General features: G+C 40.4%; 1 protein-coding gene across 1 annotated transcript in view; it reads left to right on the forward strand.

The window, feature by feature from the left end:
- The window catches only part of STK39 (serine threonine kinase 39), a 431,767-nt gene that overhangs the window by 251,248 nt on the left and 166,748 nt on the right, over nucleotides 1-13,771 (forward strand). The window contains exons 11-12 of the mRNA XM_006879325.1: nucleotides 10,267-10,389; nucleotides 10,472-10,501. Of these exons, the coding sequence (XP_006879387.1) occupies nucleotides 10,267-10,389; nucleotides 10,472-10,501 (153 nt within the window). The remainder of the gene's footprint in view (nucleotides 1-10,266; nucleotides 10,390-10,471; nucleotides 10,502-13,771) is intronic.

A 13,771-nucleotide genomic window follows, 5' to 3' on the forward strand; every position in this document is an offset into this window, starting at 1 on the left:
CCCTCTATGAGGTGGATTGATTCAGTGACTGGGGTAATCAGATTGGTGTGTCAGAGGCAGTGCGATTGGCACAGGATATAGCAGGGTTTAGGGCTGTTGTACATAGGTTTGCTATGAGTCGCAAGCTACTCAACGGCACATAACAACAACAACAACCATACGCTTAGAAAATTCAAGAGGAAATAACAAAATCCCATGGGCAGTCATAAATGGATTTGATATAACTTGATTATGTCATAAATTGGAGAGTATTTATACAGAGAATAGCACTTCTGGTAATTTGTATTTCTTATGTGCCAAGCAGTGTGTCAGAGATGTTGGCTGAGATACATGTGTCAGAATGAGGCTGGAGGTGAAGGATTAGGTCAGTGTGTTTGAATTGGCAAAATCAGTGTTGAGAAATTGATAGGAACAGAGAGCTTGGTTGACCCCAGCCTGGAATGGAAAAATAAGTTGATACCAAGAGATAAAATTTCCAGTCACCAGCTTAAATGAAATGGAGGGCTACCATAGAAGAAGATGAGTTTCGTCATGAAGCTACAATGCTGATGGAAAAGTCTGAAAAGAAAAAATCAGAAGACAAAGACATTAGAGAGGTAGAAGAGGTACTATGAACATAGCTTTGGAAAGAGCTTGAAGTCCATGCTTCACTTGTGTCTAAAGGCTCACAGAAGAACAACATTGGACTGCACAATTAGGAAGTGATTAAGTTGAGAGACTTGTTCCAGTGTCCCCATGGGGGCAGATACTCTTTTCTAGGATTAAAAAGTGAGGTTGGAGTGAGGAATTAAGGTCTGCAATTCTGCACTATTTTTAGAAAAACAGTGAAGTGAAGGGATGAGTGATAAAGTGATTGCTCAGGGAAGAAGCAGATTCAGAGGGCTCTTCTTCCTAGAAAAGATGAAGAGACTTGAGCTCGTTTGTAGATGGATATAGGGGAGCCAGGGCCAGGCTGTAAATGTCTTGAAGAATTGAATAAATGAATCAATAAATGAGGGTCACAGCAGGAGATGCCGGCCTTGTAAAGGAAGAAGGAATCTATTTTCCTTCTACACAAAAAGGAGTGAATATAAGAGCAGTGAGAATGTGAAGATGCTTCTTAGAAGAGTCGGGTAAGAAACATAAATCAGATGCGCTTATGTTCTCAGGTGGCAAGTGGCATTACCCTAAATGATTAACGAGTAGGAGTAGGCACAAACTGGGGACAGAAAGAGAGAGAGCGGTTTTTGAGGCCTAGTGGCGGCAGATACCATTTTGTTGGGATTAAAAAGTGATCATGAATGAATAGCAGCAAACAGGCTAGGCACAGAGCAAGGGCTTTGGCCTCCTGGTCTCATGTTTTAGTACTGTCACCTCCCAGCCTTTGGAGCATGGGCACGTTAATCTAGAAAATGCACAGGTTAACTTCTCTGTGCCTCATTTTTCATTTTTGTCTAAAAAAATTAGCGGATAAAATGGTTCTCAATGATTGTGATGATGATCAGATTGGTTGAAAGTTCCTTCAGTGCAGTACCTAGCATTATATAAATACCAGCGGATATTATTGACTGGAGGAAAAGAAGTCATCCGAAAATGAGGTTATGTTGTGGTAGTACAGTGCCTCTCAATCCATGAATGAATGCATGAATCACCTGCAGGTCTTGTTCGAGTGAAAATGAAGATCTGCAGGTCTAGGATTGGATCCACAGTTCTGCATTTCTGATGAGCTCCCAGTTGAAAAGCTGTTGTTTAGAGTTAAGAGTGCAGTGTGGGAGATGCGCCTGAGGCTTGACCAGGAATGGACACGAGAACCCGTAGTGACACCAGGCAGCTAGTGTGTGATTTCTGCCGTTGTTGGCCAACTATTCAGGAATGAAGGGTGGACTTTCTACTCAAACGCAGCTTTCCTCCCACATGTGGATCATCTAGACCCACACTTGACCCTCCCTCTTTCTCTGAGAAATTGTGTCTGAGAAACTTCCTAGGTTCTGGTAACTTTCAGTAATTCTTAGTGTCCTTGGCTTGTGACTTTGTCTACCTTCATCGTCACATGACTCATCTTCCTTTGTCCAGTTCTCTTTGTATAGAAACTACTCAGATAGGATTCAAAAGTCAAAACTCAGACTCACTGCTGTCTGTCAGCTCTGCCTCATAACACCCCTCCATCAAGCTCCTGTGGCTTTAAATCTTACCAGGAGATAGCCCATCTTTTTTTTGAGGAGCCCCTGGTGACTGGTGTGCATCTTAGTGTGCTGGCTGCTGATCAAAAGGTTGCCCAGGTGAGTTTGTCATTGTTGTTCTTAGGTGCTATCGAGCTGAGTACGACTCATAGTGGCCCTGTGAAGAACAGACCTGTAGCCTCTCCTGTCCTCTGTCATCCTCATCGTCCTTCTCTGATACACTTGAGCCCATTGCGGCAGTCGCTGTGTCAGTCCATCTCATTGGAGGTCTTACTCTCTTTTGGTGACCCTCCACCTTTGTAAGCATGATGTCCCTCTCTAAAGAATAGTCTTTCCTAGCTTCACCATCCTTGTCTCCAAGGAGCACTTTGACTGCACCTTTTCCAAGACATATCAGTTCATTCTTTTGGCAGTCCATAAGATGTTCAGTAATCTTCTCCAATACCACAATTTGCAGGTATTAATTCTTCTATATCCTTATTCAGTGTCAAGTTGTCAGATTCATAGCAAGTATTGCTGTGGCCCCTGAATCAGCCATATTCCCCTTTCCAAGAAAGGGATCCAATAGAATGTAGAAACTAATATCATATACAAGCAAAATATTGCTAAAATAATCCCAAAATGGCCAAAACAATATTGATAGGGAAATTCTGGAAGTTCAAGCCGAGTTTATAAGAGGCCATAGCAGCTTGGATATTATTGATGATATCAGATGGATCCTTGCTGAAAGTCGAGAATACCAGAAAACGTCTTTCTGTGCTTTATTGATTATATGAAGTCATTTGACTGTGTGGATCACAACAAACTCTAACATTGAGAAGAATGGGAATCCTAGAGCACTTAATTGTGCTCATATGAAATCTATACCTAGACTAAGAAGTTTTTGTCTGAACAAAATAAGGAAACACTGTATGTCTTAAAATTAGGAAGGTTATGTGTCAGTGTTGTATTCTTTTCCCCTCTCTGTTCAGTCTGTATGTTGAACAAATGATTTGTGAAGCTAGATTCTATGAAGAATAGATGGCATCAGGATTAGTGGAAACTCATCAACAACCTGCATTATGTAGATGACATGATTTTTCTTGCCGACAGTGAGGAGAATCTGAAATGCTTGCTGCATAAGAGCAAAGATTACAGCCTTCAATGTGGTCTATAAAGCAATATCAAGAAAACAAAGGTCCTTAGCACTGGACCAATAGTCACCACCATCATGATAGATGGAGCAAGGATTGAAACAGTCATCTGATTTGGATCCATAATTAATAATCTTTGTACTGTCAGTCAGGAGACATATAGCACTGAGGAAGTCCACTGTCAGAGACCTCTTCAAAATACTGAAGAGCACAAATGGGTTTAGGACCCACATAATTTCTAAACACAGTTATGTTCACAGATATCAGGGGTTAGGACTCTTTTAGGGAATACAGTTCACTTCAAAAAGAGGAAAACCCAAAGTGGGCTGTTGAGGTGAAGAAGAAATTTGTGGAAGAGTGAGGCTAGGCATTTGCTATGGGACAGAAGTGGTGCTCTGATCAGGAGATGTCAGGATAGAAGATTTGGAGGTGTAAAATATGGCTAAAACTTTACTGAGCCTAATTTTTTTTTAATTGTATTATTTTTACGTGTACCGTCAAATTAGATCTGATTGGTACAGGAGGAGATTGCCCCCTCCTTCTCCAGTAGAGCATCTGGTGGATTTGAACCACGTACCTCTGGGATTGCAGTGCAGCGTCTTGCCACTTGCCACTTGGCCACCAGAGTTCCCTCTAAGCCTAATTTTGCTTGTTAATTTTAATTTTTGTTGATTCAGAAGACTTTTTTTGTCTCTGCCTCAAGGGCATTATAAATAGCAGTGAATTAGAAACAGTTCTTAATATTTCTAGTCAGCAAAATGTCTAATAAACAGAAGTTTTACTGTAGCCTGTGTTCTGTTGTGATTAATGTGTCCTTGGTGGGCAGATATGAGATGGGGTCATACGGTCGCTCAGGCTACAAGCAGTCAGCTCAGCGGGTGGAGGAGAAGCAGGCAGAGACGAGGTGGAACCCAGTGCCTCCAGGAGACGGGCACGTCATTCCAAGGCAGACCTGGACTTCTACATCCAGGAAGAAGTTGATGTGGCACTGGCAGAGACTGGTGGTTTACCTTGGACAGGAGGGAACAGCATGTAAGATGAGATGAGTCTGCTGAATTCTGGTCAGTGTTTTGTTAAATCACATTCACCTTCTCCCTGCCGCCCCCAAGACTTTGTGAGGAGTTTCAGGTATAGTTTACACCAATGTAGAAAGTTTGTCTATTGTCTATGTGGCTCTTGGTTTCTCCAAGTCAGTTCTGAGGCAGAACAGCTTCATGTGTTACAGTTTAACTGTTCCAAAGGGCTTCCAGGCTGTGGTCTCTCAGAAAACGGATTGTTTTCCTTTATAGATGCATCCTCTAGGTGGGTTTGGACTTCTAACCTTTTGAATAGTAATTGTTTGCCTAATTATTTGTACCACCAGGCTCTCCCTGGCTCTTACTTTCTTTTTTGTCCTCCTGTCTTTTGATGCCAGACAATTCCTTTAAGACGTACAGAGATTATAAATCCCACCATGTATGGGTCTCTCCTGCTAAAGGGGAAGAATTCGATTGCTTGTGTAGTAGTAGTCTTCTGGGCTGCTGCAGTAAATTGACACAAAATGACTTTTATTATCTTCTGGAACCCTAATGGCATATTCTGTAGGAAGTAGAATCTCTCTGGCAGTTCAAGTTCACTCATGGCTCCTTGAGAGAAAGATAATATCTTTCTGTGTAGTTTACAGCGTTGGAAACCTGCTGGAGGGTCAGCTCTGCTTCAGTTCTGACTCTACAGCAATGAGAGATTTTTCTGTCACATAAAGTTATTCTCTCACGATTCTGGAGGCTGCAGGTCCAAAACAAGTCAAGCCATCGGCTGTTTCTCTGACGGCTCTTAGGTGGGAGTATGCTCTTGCCTTTTCTGGCTTCTGGGGCCCCAGTGTTTCCTGGCTTGTGGCTTCATAACCAGATTTTTCCCTCTGTCTTCGCATGGCCATCTTCCCTATGTGGCTAGCCATCTCAGTGTATCTTCTGCTTTTATGAGGACACCAATTATATTGGAATAGGATCTACACTACTCCACGTGATGTCATGTTAATCAATTATGTGTGTAAAGATCCACTTTCCCACTAAGTTCACATTTACAGGTCTTAGCGGTTAGGAAGGAGTCATGGTGACCAAATGTGTTACCTCTTGGGCTAGCAGAAAGGTCAGAGTTTGGAATCTACGAGCTTCTCTTCTTGAGAAAGATGGGCAATCTCTTCCCATAAACATTTCCAGCCTTGGAAACCTGATGGAGAGTTAACCATGAGGCAGGATCAACTTGACAGCCTTGCATTTTGTTGTTGGGTGCTGTTAGAGACTAGCAAAGAGCCTCAGTGATTAAGTGCTTAGAATCGTCAGCTGCATACATAAAAAAGATATGTGACTTGAATCCACTAGCTACTTCAAGGGAGAAAGAGAAGTAAATGTACTATTGTAAAGATGTGCAGCCTTGGAAACATTATTGGAAGCCTTCCTCTGTCCTGTTCCACCACCGCGAGCCAGAATTGACTGCATGATAGTGGGTGGGTAGAGGTCAGGAAGTCATTGTATCTTTCTGTAGGGGTCACAGTTCAACCCATAACTGGCCCAGGCATTTTTTCCTTCATAGCTGCCATTTTCTTTCCCTGAGTCCATCTTTGACATCTTACCCAGGTACCACCAAAACTGGACAGTTAACACCACTGCACTGTCTGATTGTCTGACTTTTTTGCTTTGATGAGAATCCACATTTTGATTAATATCTTTAATAGATTTTTGTAAAGATGGACTTTAGAGAAAGGGAAGAAAAAAATTGCTTTCCTTTATAGATGCATGCATAAATAAAAAGACTCCATTGTAATACTGATTTTGGAAGTACATATTACTGTTTATAAAACTTCTCATAATTTCACCACTGCCTGCTGTGACCTGAGGAGCTTGTAGGTGCGTATAGTGCAGAAAACAGAATGTAGGGGCACAGAGCCATGAGCGGCCAGGGGGAGTGAAAATAGCACTACCCCTCACTGCCCCAGAGCAGAAGGCAGATAAAGAGCCCGTAGCCCAGCCCGATGGGGCCTATAGAGCCATTTCTTTCATTTGTTGTTGACTCACAGACTTTACTCATACTTGTAGTGCCAAGAGTGGGGTTTATTAAGGAAATAGGGAGTGAGAGAGGCAAAGAATATTTTACAAGTTGAGGTTTAGTCCAGCAATCCCAAACCAGATTAACAGCAAAACACAGTTCCTTAATTAGTCTAAGTCTTTGTTTCAGTTGAGCAGCAACACAAATTCAAGAGGCCTCTGGTTTTTTCAATCATCCAGCAAGGTTTGCCTCAGAACAGTTATTAGTCAGCTTCTCCTTAAAGTATCCAGCAATCACAGCAAAACCTTTAACTGTGACCTTTGTCTCAGGACTCCTTTGATTACACCTTGCCACAGTCTCTCCACAGCAGTGCCACAATCTCTCCACCTCAATGTCACAGTCTCTCTACCACCATTACCAGGGTATTGCTCTCACCAGAATCTCACTCCAGTCTCCATCGAGTCGTGATGCTCAATGTGGGAAGCACTCTCTCTTATCCTAGTCCCACAGTCATTTATGATTTGCAAAACCATGTGTCTGCAATTAAGGCAGCTGGAGACCCGAGAGGGCTAAGGTAGTGACTAAAATACACCAACTTTAGGCTAACACCGCAGTGAGTTTATGAATATCTCTAGATATTACTTAAATTCATTGTCTGAGAAAAAGACGGGAGGGAATTAACCTCCATGAGAGAAAATAAGAGTGTAACATTTATTTCACTGGCTTTGCACTCAAGGTAGTTTGATGGCCTGATGTGTAGAGTTGTAGTGCCAACCCAAAGATAGGCAGTTCAAACCCACCACCTGCTCCTTGGGAGAAAGATGACCAGTCTTATTCTCTGTGATTTGCTGCCTTTGAAAAATATCTGCAAAGTCAGTTGTGAGTCGGTTTCAACTTGATAGCACCTAACAGCAGCTAAGCTAAAAGTTGACAGCTTGATTTCACCAACAGCCATGGATCAAAGGCCTCAGTAATCTGCTTCCGTAAAGATTACAACCAAGAGAACTAACTCTGAGGCGCATGATTCTTCTCTGTAGCAGATGGTTGCCTGGGCGTCCGAATCCACTGGATGCAATGTCTGTGGTTCTTTATTGTTGTGTGCTTGTTTGGCTTTACCCAAGCTCACTTAATAGTGCAAGAATAATGCAGCAGTAACACAGTCAGAATTCTAAGGATGAAAACCATCATTTTTGAGAATGGGGTGTTTGGTGAATAAAAATGTTGTATATGTAGGTGTATGAAGTTTTTATTTTACCAAGCTCCAGTTGCCAAATGAGAAGACTATACTATGTGAAACTGTTGTTCTCTTGACTCTTAAAGTTAGAATTGTTTCCTGTCTTCCCTATAACTCTCTACAAGGATACTGCTTTTTAAAACTTGATTTCTGATCTTTTCCTTGATACCATGAAGCCTGAGTTTCAAATTATGCTGCAAGGTTTTGTTTTCCTACCGATAACCTGAAAGAATATTCTCAAAAGTGAATTTTTATTTTTGCTGCTATTTGATATTTTATCCTACATATATTTTCCCACCATGTTCTTTGTCTTATTTTGTTCAGTGTTTATTCACTTACTTGTTCAACTGGTATTTCTTAAAGGTCACTGTTCTTTCACTGTCTGGGTCTGTCATAGTGAATATTTTATTGTTGAGTGTGTTTTGTGGGGTTTTTTTGCCCATGCGAGCAAATGAAAGAGAAAGATGCCCAGAGTTCTAAAATAAGGTAGAAATAGAAAAACATAACCTTTTTTAGTGTATAAAGTTGGATCCTGCCTGTAGAGACCAAACTGACAGATTGTATAAATGCTTAAAGAAGGGGAGCGAGATGGGAGCGTACACTAGATTTTGGAATGTGAATCAGAACTAATTGACTATTTTCCAAAAGAGAAACATTTTCTTAGTGACACTTGAAAACTATAGATTCATCAGCTGGTTTATGCATTTCTACAACAAAATGCTGTTGTTGTGTGACATTGAGTCAGAACACGCTCACAGCTGACCCTCCTGCAGCTTTCAGCGGTGGTAAATTGCACAGGGGAGACTGCTCATCTTTTTCCTGCAGAGAAGCTGGTGAATTAGAATTGCTACTTAGCAATATAACTTTGTTCTTATGATACATAGTTTTAGTATTTTCATGGGTAGTAATATGCTTGTTAAAAAATTTTGGTTTTATTTCTTTTACATATACTTATTGACATTTTCTTCTTTGGCTCTATCAACTATGATTAGCATTACTCAGAGAAGAATTAATTTAATGGGATATGTCAACATATTTTCTTTCTGTAGCCTTTTCTTGATACCTTCAAAGTGAGCAGTATGTTCTGAAAATTCTGAAACCCTTGTCAACACTGTTTCTACCCTACTCTACCAACATCTGTGCACACTATTAAAATCACCATCATTAGAATAAGTCTTTACAATGCATCAAAATACAGGTGGTAATAAAATACGGCAAGCACAGAAATGTTTTACAGAGTACCAAACCTTTCAAAAGTGAATGAATTAATGCTGTTTGAAGTGGGGGTAAAGCATTTTTTAAAGAAAGTGAACATAATCTATTATTTTGCGCTTGTGAATGAGAACTTTTTTTCCCCTCTCCAGTAGCATTTGAGCTCAAATCCTGTAAACTGTAAGGTCGGGCTCACCTCTACACAGTTTCTACCTGGTAACATACACTCTCCTGTCAAACCTAGTTCTGAGCCTTCATTATTTATGGCTTCATATTGATCTGAAAGGTATGCATGCTTAATTTAAATGTAAATTCTGTGCTGGTTCCTTTGGGACCAGTAAAATTCCTGTGATACTTTTTTTTTTTCTTTTTACTACAGAAAATAGTTTGCCTTCACATTTAGTCATTCAGAATCTTCACAAGCACATTTAGGCAGTTCTTTTTCTCTGTTAGTCAGTAGAGACTCATATTTGAATGAGACTGTGAAAACTTGATTTTTGTCCTCCTAGCCAAGTGTCCATGCATGGGTGTCACTTTCTGGACCGTCATCTCCTTGACTGTAAAATAAGATCATTTGAAAGATCTCCCCCCACAAAGTTCCTCTGAGTCAGTGAATTACTGACTGCAATGATCACATCCTGTTCATCTGCTCCATTGCTTTGCTTGATTACATCGAAGTATTTTTTAAGGCAAATTACTTTGGTCAGAATCTCATTCTCAGTCAGTCATCTGGTGCTTTTAAAAGCTTTACTTTTTTTCTGCAGCCACAAAGACATTTGGAAAGCATACCCTATGGGCTACAGCTTACCCTACTTAAAAAATTTGGAATAATTGGGGAAGACTGATTATAGTCAAAACTCTGGCATGGATTCTGATTGTTGGGCTGTGCACCTAGCAATCTCACAAGTCTCATAATAAATGATGCAGGGTGTGTTAAGGTTAGTCTGATAGTATTTTGTTTTGCACAAGTAGGTTGAGCAGAATCCTGGGAAAACAAGCGTGATGTCAGGTGCTGAAAAAGAGCACAGTGCCAGCAGAAGGGTATTTGCTTTTTCACTTTAGTTTTAGATGGCTCCTGCCTTTAGTAGTACGTTTTATTAGACTACCTGGTTTCTCTTCTTTCGCTTACTCTGGGCTTGCATGTATCTCCTCAGGCAATCTTAAAGTAGACCATGTGGCCTTTTCATATAGTAATGAATAAAACATTAAGTAATGTGAAAGACAAGCTTGGTTCTCAATGGCTTTTGTGTATGGTGTTCTTCCAAAATATTTTGTTCTTCATGTGTATTGCCATACATTTCAAGAGCACAATATTTTTGGAAAGGAGGCGTGCAGAGTCTGGAGTCTGTGTGGTCTTTCTGGGTCTTAACTCCTCAACTCTGAGTTCATAGTCTCTTAAGTTATTTTCAGGCAAGTGTGTATGCCATGTAGCCCAGGTGGCAGTGACTGGGAATACTGTTCACATTTGACTAGTAAGGAATTGTCTGGATTGGTTTTGATTTAGGTAAGAAGAGTTCCCGGGTCCAGTGGTCACCTTCACAAAACCGAAGACGGTGACTGGGAGTGGAGTGACGACGAGTTGGATGAAAAGAGTGAAGAAGCAAAAGCTGCATTTTCTCAAGAAAAGGTGAGAAGCATTGATGAATGATGATTAGCTAACTTATTTATTTTTTATTTCATATACTTACAGCTAAATATTTATTTTACAGTCACGAAGAGTAAAAGAAGAAAATCCAGAGGTGAGTGACAATTTTTCTGTTTTCTTTACCACTTAATTGCCTCCTTGTAGTTCCAGGGGAACCAAATTTTCCAAATTTTGTTTGTATAGCAGAACAAGGGTCACTTAGCAATCACAGGTTCTTATTCTGGCTGGGCTGCTTTTAAACTGCATAATTTGGGGCAAATTACTTTTGTTTTTCTGGACCTCAATTTCCTCCATAAGTTGGAATGGTGGTAATACAAACTTAACATCTTAGAGTTGCCCTGTGGAGGGATAAATAATTCACATACTTAACGCATGTGGTGGAGTACTTGGTACAGACAAGACATTCACTTAATTTTGATTCTTTGAACTATGGTGACTTAGAAAACATAATAGGCATGCAGTCCAGATTTGTTCTGGATGTGTTGTTATGTGCTGTTAAGTTCGAACCAATTCAAACCTGACCCTGCAGTGAATTTTTTGAGGCTTTTAAATCATGGAAGAGATTTCCCACCTTTCTTCTGTGGAGCTTCTGGTGGATTTGAACCCCTTGTCTTTGGATTGGCAGTGCATTTCCTTACCACTAGGCCACCAGAGTAGTTTGCTATAAAATAGATGTTAAAATGGTTAGAAACTTTAGGTTGTGGCTGTTGATGCTCATTTTTAAATCTCCTCCGCACTTACAATCAGCCCTTCTTTGAAAAGTGGTCTTTTGATTAACTTTACTTCCTCCATCTGATTAATTATCCTGAGGCCTAATGATGGATGAAGACCTTGTTTCAAAAGATTTACTAATTTTCCTAGAAGAAATTCCAGCATATTTAAACAATACAAAATATTTTATAGACTTGGTAATTAATGTGTACCTTGATAAATTCTCATTAAGAAAATAGAAAACTTTTAGTTACAAGTGATATCACTCCCAGCTTTCTTTAATTAGCAGATGTTTCTCTTTGATTAAGTGGAATAAATCTTATCACTCAGCCTTAAGTGGCAGTAGCCAGCTGGACCTTTCTAAGAGAAGGGTATCAGAGCTGCAAAGCCAGTCCTCCTCATTATTCTTTCTTCTTTCTTTTATCTCTTAATCTTTTTTTTTTAAAATTTATGCCACATTAATGGCCTTTTCTAGGGATTTGTAGTCCACCTGCCTCCCAATCTTATCTTTTCTTCAGATCTTCTTTCTTCTTAAGAATGAATCTTTTTACTTTATAAAAGCTAAGCTTTGATCAAGGGTATTGTTCACCTCAGTGAGGAACCCTTGTAATGAGTCCCATGGTGGCTTTGCAGACCTAATACTGCATTGGCTTTGCAGACCCGATACAGTGTTTTCAAATGATCCAGCCAGGTGTCATGAGCCCTGTCCTCTCCTTGTCTATTTCCAGTTTTGTCTAGAGTGAAGGATAGAGTAAAAGGCTTTAAAAAAAATGTTTACCCAGAAGCATCTTTAACTAAAACAACATCAGGTCTTCTTTGAAACAGAAAAGAATAGCATGGTTCAGGTAGTGTCATTGATTCATCAGGCTTGCTTTATTGGCTCACCGTTGGGTGATGCACACTGAATCTTTCCTTACTAATATAGCTGTAGGCAGGGCTGGATTACCCAATAGTTAAAGTGTATCAGGGCCAAATTGTGTCTTCTAATCAGTCTCCTGTGAATGATTTCATGTGAAGTTACTCATCACAGATTGGCAAGTAAACACAGTTAAGGCGTACCTGCCTTGATCAAAGAAATGCACACCATGCTTGCTACTTAATCCACCCCCGAGTATAAGTCTTTCCTCAGAAGCATTTGTTAAATTTGTTAAAACATTTTGTTCATTGCTCATCCACATGGATATCTTACAGTGTGGAAAATTGTTCTGACTCTTGATTTGTTATTTGGATAACAACATTATCTTCTGGGCAAGAATATCTTCGGGATATACAGGAGAGAGTATATTATATAACATACTGTCACTTGCTCATTCCTATCTTTCTGAGTAGGATTGAGAAACCTTAGGCAATTCACTAAATTTAAAGTCTTGATTTCCCAGTCACATTGTTCTGTTTCCATAATGATTTATAATTAAGGGAGTATACATACATATATTTTTTCCTTAGTTTTGCAAATGTTGTTGTTGTTGATAATGTACTTGTGACTCTTAGTGACCCAATGTACAACAGCGCTTAACCCTGTTCTATCTTGAGTTGATCTCATCGACTCTGACACACTTAACACGCCAGTCAGTGGGCAATCCATCTCACTCAGGGTCTTCCTCTCTTGCACTGTCCCTCCACTATCCTAAACGTGATGTTCCGCTTCAAGATCTTGTCTCTCCTGGCCACGTGCCTCCACCCTTCCCAGCATGATGCCCCTCTCCAAGGATACATGTATTTGAATATAGACACTCCCTCCATATTGGAGCAGTTGCCAGCCCCTCCTAGGGTTCCCCTCCTAGGATTGCACAGCTTCTCAAGCCAGGTTTCTGACACCCTTTCCTTTTGATAGGGCTGACTGTCCAGCACCTTCAGCCACTTTAGAGACCAAAATGAGAAATGGTAGCTGGTTCCTGTGCCCCATCCCCACCATTCTAAATCTCTCTAAAAAGATAAATGTATTTTATTTGTTTTTGCTAACCCAACCTACTACTTTCAAGTTAGTTCTGCCTCATAGCAGCCCTCCATCAGGTTTCTGAGCTGCAGATCTTAACAGGAGCAGACTGCCCATCTTTCTTTGCAGAGAAGCTCATCAGAATCTGGATATCTAACCTACTGTACTTCTAGGACGCTTTGTCTATATAACTCAAACTCATTGGTGTCAAGTCAGACCCACTCATAGCTGACCCTCCAGCAGGTTTCTCAGGCTGTAAATTGCATGGGCAGGGATTGCCCATCTTTCTCTGCAGAGTGGCTGGTGGGAGTTCAGACCTCTTGGTCAGTAGCCCAACATTTAACCCACTGTGACATCATGTCTCCTTATCCTATAACTCACACATTTTTATAGAGTCAGAACCGACTCGTAACTGTGCCTTCAGCAGGTTTCTGAGATTGTAAATTGTGTGGGAAGGAGACTGCCCATCTTTCACCTGTAGATTTGATAGTGGATTTAAACTGACAAAGAGGGGTATGGCTTTTGGGTTAGCAGTACAGCTGGTGCCACACCCCTAGAGCTGTTACATCGCTTATACAGAGAATTATAAAATGTTGGGCAGGTAAATATTCATAAAAAATACAATATCTATTTACTTTGTATGCTATTTTAGTTGTTGAGGAGTTATTTGAGGGAAACAGAAAAGTCTCTGTTATGTGGAATCTACATTCTAATGGG

Source organism: Elephantulus edwardii, unplaced genomic scaffold (genome assembly GCF_000299155.1).
Source record: "Elephantulus edwardii isolate Elephantulus edwardi_28Jun2011 unplaced genomic scaffold, EleEdw1.0 scaffold00003, whole genome shotgun sequence".
Lineage (NCBI taxonomy): Eukaryota > Metazoa > Chordata > Mammalia > Macroscelidea > Macroscelididae > Elephantulus > Elephantulus edwardii.